The 11,329-nt window shown below is 38.2% G+C and overlaps 3 protein-coding genes across 6 annotated transcripts; 1 reads left to right on the forward strand and 2 right to left on the reverse strand.

Annotated features, from left to right (window-relative positions):
• The first annotated feature begins 221 nt into the window (after positions 1 to 221).
• LOC103318698 (Pentatricopeptide repeat (PPR) superfamily protein) lies at positions 222 to 2,953 on the forward strand. The gene is made up of 3 exons (XM_008220106.3): positions 222 to 370; positions 810 to 850; positions 1,018 to 2,953. The coding sequence occupies exon 3, from the start codon at positions 1,024 to 1,026 to the stop codon at positions 2,779 to 2,781; it is 1,758 nt and encodes a 585-aa protein (XP_008218328.2). The 5' UTR covers positions 222 to 370; positions 810 to 850; positions 1,018 to 1,023; the 3' UTR covers positions 2,782 to 2,953.
• Positions 2,954 to 3,514: 561 nt separating this feature from the next.
• LOC103318699 (Pentatricopeptide repeat (PPR-like) superfamily protein) lies at positions 3,515 to 6,134 on the reverse strand. Its single transcript, XM_008220107.3, has one exon. The coding sequence runs from the start codon at positions 5,715 to 5,717 to the stop codon at positions 3,939 to 3,941; it is 1,779 nt and encodes a 592-aa protein (XP_008218329.2). The 5' UTR covers positions 5,718 to 6,134; the 3' UTR covers positions 3,515 to 3,938.
• A 147-nt stretch (positions 6,135 to 6,281) lies between these two features.
• LOC103318700 (Protein prenylyltransferase superfamily protein) lies at positions 6,282 to 11,328 on the reverse strand. Of its 4 annotated transcripts, none has more exons than XM_008220109.3 (10): positions 11,069 to 11,328; positions 9,520 to 9,873; positions 9,160 to 9,270; positions 8,758 to 8,848; positions 8,297 to 8,365; positions 7,866 to 7,943; positions 7,420 to 7,506; positions 7,166 to 7,216; positions 6,811 to 7,047; positions 6,282 to 6,712 (listed from the first exon to the last, which is right to left on the reverse strand). In XM_008220109.3, exons 1-10 carry the CDS (start codon positions 11,152 to 11,154, stop codon positions 6,572 to 6,574), a joined length of 1,305 nt encoding a protein of 434 aa, XP_008218331.2. In that variant the 5' UTR covers positions 11,155 to 11,328; the 3' UTR covers positions 6,282 to 6,571. The 4 variants fall into 4 exon arrangements, with proteins under 4 accessions (XP_008218331.2, XP_008218330.2, XP_088899650.1 ...); XM_008220108.3 differs by having other exon boundaries at positions 7,420 to 7,509; positions 11,069 to 11,320; XM_089043524.1 differs by lacking the exon at positions 11,069 to 11,328 and adding an exon at positions 10,531 to 11,059 and having other exon boundaries at positions 7,420 to 7,509.
• Position 11,329: the final 1 nt, after the last annotated feature.

Below are 11,329 nucleotides of genomic sequence, written 5' to 3' on the forward strand. Positions count from 1 at the left end.
AAGGGTGTAAACTAAATAATGTGATTTTTCACAGGGTTTTTTCTCTATTTTTTAAGTTAAAGGTGGCTGTTTTGAAATTGTTCAATTCGATTGGGCCCGACATGGTAATTTACTTGTTTCTGTGGGAGGAATGTCTAATTTTATTAACTTCAGTGGAGATTAATGTAATTCATTGACCTCTGATTGCAATTTGACAACCCTAGTCCCTAGTTATTAACGTCTGCCTTTTCGATTTTATCAGCAACAGCAACTCAACAGAGCGCTCTTTTCATTAGCAAAAACCGGAAAGGAAAAAGAAAAAAAAAACAGAGCTTTCTTTCTCCTCTCACTACTCACGGAAGGACAGACAGACCTAAAGCCCAACCTCACAGTACGCTCCTTTATCTATCTATATATGTATGTATACTTTTATTTGGTCTTGTATGTGCTGCAGTGTGATGAAACGGTAAAAGCTGAAGTTCAAATGGTTCTGAATTCTGATTATGTGAAAATGGCCTAAATGGATTGTTGAAATTATTGAAAAGAAGATATTGGCTGTTTGAATTTTGGTGAATAATGGAAATTTGTTTGAGAATTATCTAATGAATTGACAACTGAGTTCACAGTAGCTGGCTGGCTAGGCACGTGGTCGGTTGAGACTTTGAACTTGTTTTATATAGGAATAGGAGCGAAAACAAAATCTTCTTTCGCTTTTTCTTTTTGTTGAGCTGAAAGATGGTTTTCTGTAATTGTGTTGGTTAATTCCTTTGCCTCCTTTTCATGTTTGAAATTTGCTGGTACTGATATTATTGGTTTGAACCTTTTCACAGTTGTAGTTCTCAATCTGAAGCAGAAGAGTCAAGAAAGCCGGGTAATTGTTTTGCTTGTTTCGGAGTCTATTAAAAGTTAATAAACTTTGGGCATTCCCCATTTTGTGAGAATCTCATTTCTTTGGATTTAGAGAAGAACAATAGTTGGATTACAAGATATACTTCCTATTGGTCTTTTTATCTTGTTTGACTTCATTTGTTCAAGCAGAAGGAGATGATGGAGTATACTGTCACCCAACAGAATTTTACAGTTGATGTTCGTACTTTGCATGGGTGTACAAAGCAAGTTAGTCCTTGTTCTGGCATTGGACCTTTCTCAATATCAAAGTTTTTGAACAAGTATAATCATGAAGCTCAATATTGTTTACAGTGGAAAGGAGATGTTAGTTCCAAAAGAAATGTGCGTGTTTTACAGCGTAAGGGTTTCCAAAGAAATGTTTGTATTGATAGAGTCGATGAAGTTAACGTAGATGAATGGAGCATTGGTAATGATGAGATGGGTACTGAGAAAAAATCTGGAGAGGAAATAAATAAAAAGAAGACTCGTACTTCTTTTATATTGAATGTAGAAGGGCGCTTTGTTGGAAATTCTGAGGAAACCAATAATGATATTCTTCGAAAATTTTGCAGCCATGGGAGGTTAATCGATGCATCAAGGTTAATTGAGGTCATGGCACGTCAAAACCAAATTCCATACTTCCCTTCTTGCACAAATTTAATCCGGGGCCTTGTCAAAATAGATCGATTAGATAAAGCTGCGAAAATTCTGAAGATCATGATCATGTCTGGGGGGGTTCCAGATATTATAACTTATAACATGATGGTTGGAGGTCTCTGTAAGAGAGGACAGCTAAGGTCTGCAATTGATCTCGTGGAAGACATGAGCTTGACTGGTTGCCCTCCGGATGTGATTACTTACAATGCAATTATTCGCTGCATGTTTACATTTGGGAATTTTGATCAGGCAATTGCCTTTTGGAAGGACCAATTGAGAAAGGGATGCCCTCCTTATATAGTCACCTATACAGTTCTCATTGAGCTAGTCTGCAAACACTGTGGAACCATGCGGGCTGTGGAAGTTTTGGATGATATGGTGGTGGAGGGATGTTATCCTGATATTATCACCTACAATTCTCTGATTAATTTTACTTGCAGGCACAATAAGCTTGAAGATACTGCTTTGATTATACATAATCTTCTATCTCATGGGTTGAAGCCAAATGCTATCACTTACAACACTATTCTCCATTCTCTTTGTAGCCGTGGGTGCTGGGATGAAGTTGATGAAATCTTCACAATAATGAATGGAACTTCCGAATCCCCTACAGTTGTTACTTACAATATTTTGATCAATGGTTTATGTAAATTTGGGCTTTTAGATCGTGCCATCAACTTCTTTACTAAAATGATTTCTCAAAATTGTTCGCCTGACATTATAACTTATAACACACTCCTGGGAGCTCTTTGTAGGGAGGGAATGATTAATCAGGGCCTTGAATTACTTCATCTTTTATGTGGCACCAGTCGTTCACCTGGTTTGATCACTTACAATACTGTGATCGATGGGTTGGCTAAACAGGGTTGTATGGAGAAAGCAATGGGATTGTATGGTCAAATGGTAGAAAATGGAATCATTCCTGATGAAATTACCCATCGTTCTTTGGTTGGTGGGTTTTGCGGGGTGAATCTAGTTGAGGAAGCTGTTCTGATATTGAAGGAGATGCAGAAGAGAGGCCATCCGGTCCGTAATATTTCTTACAAATTTGTGATCCATGGATTATGTAGAAACAAGAGAGTTGATGTTGCAATACAAGTTCTAGAAATGATGATATCAAATCGATGCATGCCAGATGGGGCAATTTATTCAACTATAATTGAAGGTGTAGCTGCTGCTGGTATGACAAAAGAGGCTGATGAGTTGCATCAGAAGCTGATCGAATGGAACATTTTAAGTGAAGAGGTCATGTGTTAAAATAGATAGGGTTTATGCAAAATTTTGACTCACTTTGTTACTTCTTATGGGCATCTAGACTACCATTTCTTTGTTGAAGTTGTATAGAATCTGCAATTTCATAAGGTGGTTCTCTTATAATGTTTTACCAGAAATTAATTCTGTTTGATAATTTCTATCATGGTTTTCTGTCTCTGAATCTCATCTGTCGACTCTTATGAATAGTCAATATCTTATGTCTTTTTCTTGCTGGAAGTTCTGGAGGGAAAGGTCTGCGTTGATCTACATCAACTAAAAACATGAGTTTTTCAAATTGAACTAATTTATATGGCTATGCTAAATGCTATGGTTAAAAAGTTTATTTTACGTGGACTTGGTGCTGTTCCTATTTTGGCAAGATAGGAGATATTTAAAATTTAGACACTCTTCCTTGCAGAAAGTGAATTATCTGTTTGTTGTTTGCCATTTGATCCGTTGCTTCTCGTGGTTCCAGAGCTTATTATGATATCTATGTTAATAGCTAGATGTTAGGCGCCGCTAAATGTCATGAGTGATGGAATTACAACTGGTTCTTTAGCCATTCAAGATTTGCTCCCAGAGATAAAAGAGGGGGAGGGAAACTGTATCTTCTCTCTTATATTTTAGGGTCCTCTTGTTTTCATTTTTTGGTTCACAAGACAAGCCCCAAAAACTTCCAGTGAATGTTAGGAAGGAAAAACAAACTAGATACTATAAAAGGAGAAAAACATGTCTCTAGAGCAAATGTTTGCATTAGTAAATAAAACAGAAAAGGTTTAAAAAACAAACTAAAGTTTGCCATGTTCTTCTGTGCTGTGTTGCAAAGCAAAATATCAACCCTCCAGGTATTGCCAAACCTGCCCTGCAAGGCAATTTGCTCATTGTTGAGGGGACACAACCTCGAACTTCGTCCGGAACCTAAAATGGTCTTTTAATCCAGCTGCATATGTTTGTTTCATTTGTAGTCCATCACTGAATTACCTGCTACAACTCATTCTTTTTCCTTTATAAGCATGCCGCACTTGTAATCTGAACCCTTTGCACATTCAGGATCTACTCTCAGTTAACATGGAATGATTTCAGGGCACCATGCAAAACTAGCAAGAACATTCAGAATAGTCCATGAGAAACTGAAAATGCACTGAAGTATATACCAAAAGCTAGTTCTTAATCTCAGACAGGGTAAGCTCTTTGAAAACATCAAGCATGGGAAAGGTTCTATTCAAACGTTTGAACGAATCTTCAGAAATAGCCCTTAAACTAAAAACAGAGTTGGCAAGCTCCATAGCTTCAGCTCGCCAACCTGCAAAACCAATTCCTTCAATCAATAAAATGTAGGTGGTTTCATTCGGGCGACAACCCTTTTCAACCATTTCCGTGAGCACTTGAATGGCATCTACAACTCGACGTGTTTTGCACAATCCAAGAAGAAGAATGTTATAACTGATAACTGTAGGCTGAAAACCGCCAGTTTCCATGTCTACCAACAACCCAATAGCCTCATCTACCATCCCATCTCTGCACAAACATGATATGAGTGAATTGTAAGTAATCTCGTCAGGTTTAATTCCCTTGCCTACCATCTCTGATACCATTCCCAGAGCTCTTACTCTGTCTCCACAATTCCACAGTGCACTGAACATGGTGTTGTAGGAACTCACATTTGGAGGGCATCCCACTTCACCTAGGTTCTCAAAGATTTGCAAAGCCTGATCAGCTTTTCCACTCTTACACAAAGCAGCCAAGATTGTATTGTAGTTAACAATGTCTGGCAAGCAACCATCAGATATCATGTAATCCAGGAACTCTATTGCCAAATCTAATCTCCCCTCCTTGCAGAAAGCAGAAACCAAAGGATCATAACTATAAGCATCTGGAGTTAACCCTTTTTTCTTCATAATCTTCAACACGTTTACCGCATCCTCAACTTTGCCATCGCGGCACAGCGTGCTAATCAAAATGCTGTAAGTCACAACATTAGGCTCACAACCTCTTGAACACATATTAGTCACTAGCTTTTCCCCTTCTTCCCATTTACCACGATTTAAAAGTGCTCGTAACAAAATGTTATACGAGATTACATTCGGTGGGCAGCCCTTGGAATCTAAGCTCCTAACAAACTGAAAAGCTCTATCCAGCATCCCATCTCTGCACATTCCCCTAATAACTGCATTGTAAGTATACATGTCAGGTTTAAGCCCTCTTGATAGCATCTCATCTAAAAGCTTCATGGCTTCATCAATTCCACCATCAACAATGGTTGCTTCTATCAAGATTGTGTAGGTAATCACAGTTGGCCTGCAATTGTCCTTCACCAACTGATCCATGACCTTCAAAGCTAACCCAAGCTTGCCCCTAGTACAAAGACTCCCTATCATTATATTGTAGGTCACAACATCAGGTGAAAATCCCTGACTTCTCATTCTATCAAGCACTTTGTTTGCTGATTCAATCCGATTTGCCTTGCAGAACCCGCTAATCAATGCATTGTATGAAAACAAATCAGGTTCACCATATTTTTCCAAGATTTGCATAACCCGGATGGCCTTTTCGATATTTCTCGAATTGAAGAACCCTTTAATGAGCTTTGTGCAAAGAATGACATCAGGTTTGTAGCCCTTGTTCACCATAAGCTCAAGAAAGTAAAGTGACTCGTTGAACTGGCCTGCTTTGCAAGACCTGCTAAGGACCTTGATCAAATGTGTCTCTTTGATATCATAGTTTGGCAAATGGGTTGGTTTTGTTTCAGCAGAAACCATTACCTTTGTTAGGTTTCTGGAGCTGTTTCTACCATTTGATGAAATACACACTCTGCAGCTCACAGCAGCGTTGGTGTGAGGTGAATGGGAAGTGAGTTTCAGCTGGGCGGTGGTTGCGTGGAGGTTCTGAGGCAATAACTTGGTGGAAACTATTGTCATTAATGGTGTTTGTGCGCTCATGTCATGGACAATCGTTTTGCATAAAATTTGGAAAGATGGAGAGAGTGGCTGTAAATGTGCAGGGAGCAAGCAAGGTGACCAAACCAAATTGAAAGTTGGCAGTTAAGAAGGTGATGTTGCTGGTTGACCTCATATATATCACAAACAAGGGTTTCAATCGATTGGATTTCAGGACAAGTGTTGTGGATAGGATAAGGATAAGGAATCACATCGGAAGTTGCAACTTGCAATGTTTGGGTATTGGGCCTGGACACAATTACTTGAACTCCCGAAGCACGTGTCCGGTTCTGGTAGCAAAGTTGTTCGCCCATGGCCCAGCAAAAGGTGAGCTAAAAATGCCAAGACAGTGGGCCACACCCAAGTGGGTAATTTGCTAATTATCACCGTTGATTGAGTGATTTCAACATTGCGAGCTCCGCATACATCAATAGCTTGGAGTCGCCCGCGAGCACATGTGCGACTCCCATAAGCACTGGCTTCAACAGGAGAGCACTTCATTCGCAATTTTGCTCTTATAATTCCGCAATATAGGAATGTTTTTGTTAGTCTGCGTGATACAAAATGTCCGTTAACATGCCATGATTTTATTGTGAGTCTCTGACATATCCTTTCCTTATACATCGCGAAATTAGTAGAGTAAATTTTGGATACATCCGTTAACACAGTTCTTTGCAAAGCTGCTCTGATACTCAGCAATCCAGATAATACAACATCCTTTAACAATATGGGCGTATGTATTAAAAGGTGATGTAACATATCGGGAGATCAGTATCTTCTCCAGCGCCAAAGGGGAGAAAATAACGGATTACCTGGTTAAGATTAAGAATTGATCCAGGGTCTTAACTCTCCCTCATTTAATGGTCAGATGCTTCAACATAGCCCGTTAAACAATCCCAAGTTGAGGACCTTTCTGGGCACACCTTATTCAGCAGGGCTTTCAGATTTTCTGTTCTGAGCTTCTCTTGTAATTCAATCCGACAAGAATCAGGGATTTGCTGATGCAGGTAAGAGTAACATAAGCATCCAGGCAACTTGATCAAAGAGGACTGTGTAAAGTCAAGACAAATTGCATATGGAGGAAAATTTCCATTACCTTAATCAACCATAACATGTAAGTAGCAGAATGCATTGCCTGTGCTTGGTAATCATCAAAGCTATTATCTGGAATGATTGAGCAGGAGTGGAGGAGATGTAACTCATTGTCCATAAATACGCTGAAGTCATTATTCATGCTGGTTTTCTGCTTCCCATGGCTGGACAGACCAGTGTGATCAGTTAAGAAATGCTTTATCCAAAATAAGGAAAGGAAGCGGCGATGAAGCCATAGAGCCTGTTTACAGTGAATACCACAGAAATGAAAACTCAGGGGGGGCTAAGATAATGGGTGAAATGAAGTCTACCGTGTTCCTGGAAAATATTTTTACAATTACGAGATGTGTATCACCCACCTCTCTTCCTATGTAGCGCTTTATCAGCATTTCATCCCAATCAAGTTCATCCTATCATGCCCACATTGTTAAGCAGTGAATGCAAATGTAATTTCAAATAAAAGGAAAAGACAAAAATTGATATTATTGATACAAGAATAAATGAGAAACGTTCATGTAAGTAACAGAGCACTGGCCAGGTATCTAAAAAATGCTTGCCTGCAGAAAGTGACGGTGTCATAAATTGTCGAAAAGAGATGAAAGAAGATTTGTACCTTCCACAGTAGATATATTTCAACACTGTAACCAGAAGATGATATTTCTTGTTCATAGCATTGGTCCTCTAAAATCTTAAGCATTAGCTGCTGCAAAACAATTGAAACAAGGATCGTGAGGGGAATTAAAGTCCAGCTCGTTTGAACTTGCTAGTTCCACAATGAAGAGCAGTGTGTTCTTTTTTAAACCTATGCCTTGCTAATTCCATGCACACAAATGTAAGAAGAATTACAATGATTAGCTATCAATCAAAATTAGTGTTATACAAAAGAACACTAACTCCACATCAAACTGAGGCAACATCATTTTGTGAGGATTTATACATTATTTAAGGAAAAGATGATTTAAGATCACATTTAAAAAATTTGTTGCCAAGATCATACCATGGTATTATGATCAATGAATCTTTAATGAGGAGGCAAAACAAAAGAAAACAAAGACTCACACTACGATAATGGAAGCAACTATGATCAGCAACATGCAAGTTGGCCCAGTGTCTGGATCTCTTTAATTCATGTAGCAACTGCAAGCACACATTTTCTTTATAAGAAATGGCAAGCAAGCACACATTTAGGGTGCATACAGTTCACATTACCCCCAAGAAGCAAAATGGATTTCCTGTAATATAAGTATGTATGTTGGAATAAGAAACTGAATGAAACCAAAAAACTTATGTGTCACAGTTTTAGCAGAGGAAATCAGATTCACGTTTTTTGAGAATCAAAGGCTAGCATAGAATTCTCTTCTGGCACTTTTCAAATTTATAGGAGTCCAATTTGGCTCAGAATTGTTCACATCAGTACAATATGAAGAGTTCTAGAAGGTAACCTGAATTATTCCCCCACAAAAGAGAAAAAAAAATTGATGAGATCTAACCTGTTCTCTTGTCATGTAGGAAACCAACCAGCAACGATGATTCCATGCACGGTAATTCATTTTTGACCTCTGTAAAGAAATATTCTAATTATAAAATAGTAAACAATGACAGGGAAAATTATCATTTACCCAATAAAAGAAGTAAACACCTAAGGAAATTGTGGACTGCCATAAAGAATAACCATTGCTATCCATGAACACTCTGCTTTATGTTGGACAAAGAGAGTGAATTACAGATATTATCAGCTAGTTTGCTACAGAAAAATTGGCAGCTTAATTGGAAACCTTATTTCACTGACAAGCTGACTGTCACATGGACAGATTATAAGAATTGTGTTGTTTTCTCTAGGAAAGCAATAAAGAGAATGACCACAAGTAACACGTGTGATGATAAATCTTGATAAAGTTCAAGTAAACCTTTGTAAATTAAAAGTATGCAGTTCCCTGAACTGAATATAAACCTCAGCTATTTTCTCCACCAGCTCAGACTCTTTGGTCACAATCTCTGGCAGAGTTGAACACTTTTCAGAAATTGATTTGATAACCCACTTCCTGCAATGATCGATATGTTCATAAAATTCGAGTCTAAAGCCATTATATGGGAAAAATAAATAAATAAATAACTATAACGAGAGACTTGATTAAACCATACCTAGCTGAATACTTATAAATAAGAAACTTCACACCAGTTATTAAACATGCGTGTGCATATATAAATCAATGCAGTCAGTTGAGAAAAAAAAAGATTTTCCCTATATGTCTTCTTGAAGTCAACTATGGCGGTACCCATAAGGCAATAACCAACTACACTTGTCAATGTTTTTCTTGCAGATAATGTAAAAAAACCTTTGTTAAAATGTTACCTATGGCCCCAAGCATACTCAGACTTAGGTGAATATGAAAGAACAAGTGCTGACAAGAGAAGTTCATCCAGTAATGCTGAGAGCTTATGCTTCTCCAACACCACGAGCTTCCTGTGTCAAATATACAAAATCAAGTAGGTGCCATGACACTGTTTCAAAAACATAAATACACACACACACACATAATGAATTGGGCATAAGATAACAAATAAACATATCATGATCCTCGATTCTGTACGGGTAGGGCATAAGTTTAATTCACAAGCATATTTGATTTTATATTTTTTAAAAAGTATGTTTGAACAAGTATAGCAAAGAGAAAACAAGTATAACTGAACCAAAAATGAAAAGAAGGAAGACCTGGAATGCCACGCAGTGCCGAAATCACAACTTAGCAACAAAAGAGCCCTGCTATGCTTCATGACGGCACTTTCAATACTGTCATCCAAAGATAGTGAGGTACATAGAGAATTCTCAACCCCAGATACATCAGAGGTGCTGTTCAGTTCCTTAAACTGTCTATTGGCTGTCATAAACGCATCCTTAGATGCCTTATACAATGGAAGAAGAACTTGTGTTGAAATCCCCAACTTATGATCGTCATTCCAAAAAACCGAATTTCCATCAGCTGAGCTGTCAGATGAGGGTAAGGAATGACCTGCCTCTTCGTTCAGCTGGAAAAACTGGCATGGGTGAACAAATCCCACCTCATCGCTGGGTTCAATCAAGTGGCAATACAATATATAAGACAGTGGCATAACCACACATTCCAAAAACATATAGGAGAACCCTTTAAAAAAGAGAAGCTATACACAAAATCATAATGCACCCACAATACAAATACACCAAAAGCATAAACTTTAAAAAATTTAAGCAAAAGAATGAGTATACTTGGCGGGTCCAGGAATTTTACTTTTGAGGGTCGACATGTAAAAGCTCACAAATATTTTTTAGACAAAAGAGACCTGTAAAAATGAAACGATAACATTATAATTCATATATAATATGCAATATTTGCCTTTTCCTTTATGAATCAATATCACTTGATCACTTGTAAGTTGTTTCTATGCTACTCCTTCTTTGGCCGCGTATTAAACAAAAGAAATCAAGATTTCTTTTGCACTCTCACAAAGATCACTCAGCTAATCTGAAAAATTAGAACTTCTTGCATGGACATTTAAATTATCTAATCTCAGCTCTATTTTAACATACTCACACCTTGTGCATTCTGTCTCCTCTTTCTAAAACCATTAGTTCCAACATTATTTCATTTGGGGTCTAAAGATGTAAATATGCATGAGAGATGGCTCTATGCTGCAAAACCATATATCCCAGTTCTATAAGGATCAAAAGCAAGAGACCAAATGCGACCTTTGGTTTCTGTTTCCTCTCCTGGGTCTTTCATGTAAGCTTGTGAGACCATATAAATTAAAATCATCACTTTGCTGATTGCTAAATATGCGTCCCCTTTTAATGTTTCCATTAACTCCTTTTTTGTTTCCACTTGACAGTTGCAGAGATCTCAAGCAAAATTGGCATAAACTAGGGGCACCTAGGCAACAATTTTCCATCTCCAAACCGGTCCATTGAGCTCATCAAATCCATGAATGCAGGGCGTGTGAAGCTCTATGATACCAACCAGCTAGGCAACTCGCCTGCTGCTGCTGAAACATGGCGAAGCTCGCACCAGGACCTCCGCAGCCTTTTTCACGGTTTCCCTTCCAAGGGGTCGATTGACCCCAGTGACCCATGGTGGCTCCGCCACACAACCAAGCAACCAATAAAAACTAGCTATGAAAAAGAATTATGCTGGGCATTTTAGCAAACGTGAAGTTTGCATCACTGAAAACAGAGAATCAAAACCCGCTATCATTTGATTCTTTGCTACATAAAAGTATGAACGACTTACATGTGAGGATCGGATTCCAAGATATGTTCGAATTGATTCAGAAGATCGACCATTTTTGCTTCGGAACGCAGCTCGTCTTCGTTCATGGTTTTGTGTTTGGTTGCCGAGAAATACAAAGAAAAAGCCGAGGGAAAATGAGAGTGTTTATTGCATATGGAGGATGATAATTAACATTGTGAGTGATCAGTTTCGAATCTGATATAGTGGGACAAAAAGGTAAATTCATGAAAGAAACCAGGTGGAAGGTTTCCATTTGTTTGT

Source organism: Prunus mume, linkage group LG1 (assembly GCF_029339155.1).
Source record: "Prunus mume cultivar Tortuosa linkage group LG1, ASM2933915v1, whole genome shotgun sequence".
NCBI lineage: Eukaryota > Viridiplantae > Streptophyta > Magnoliopsida > Rosales > Rosaceae > Prunus > Prunus mume.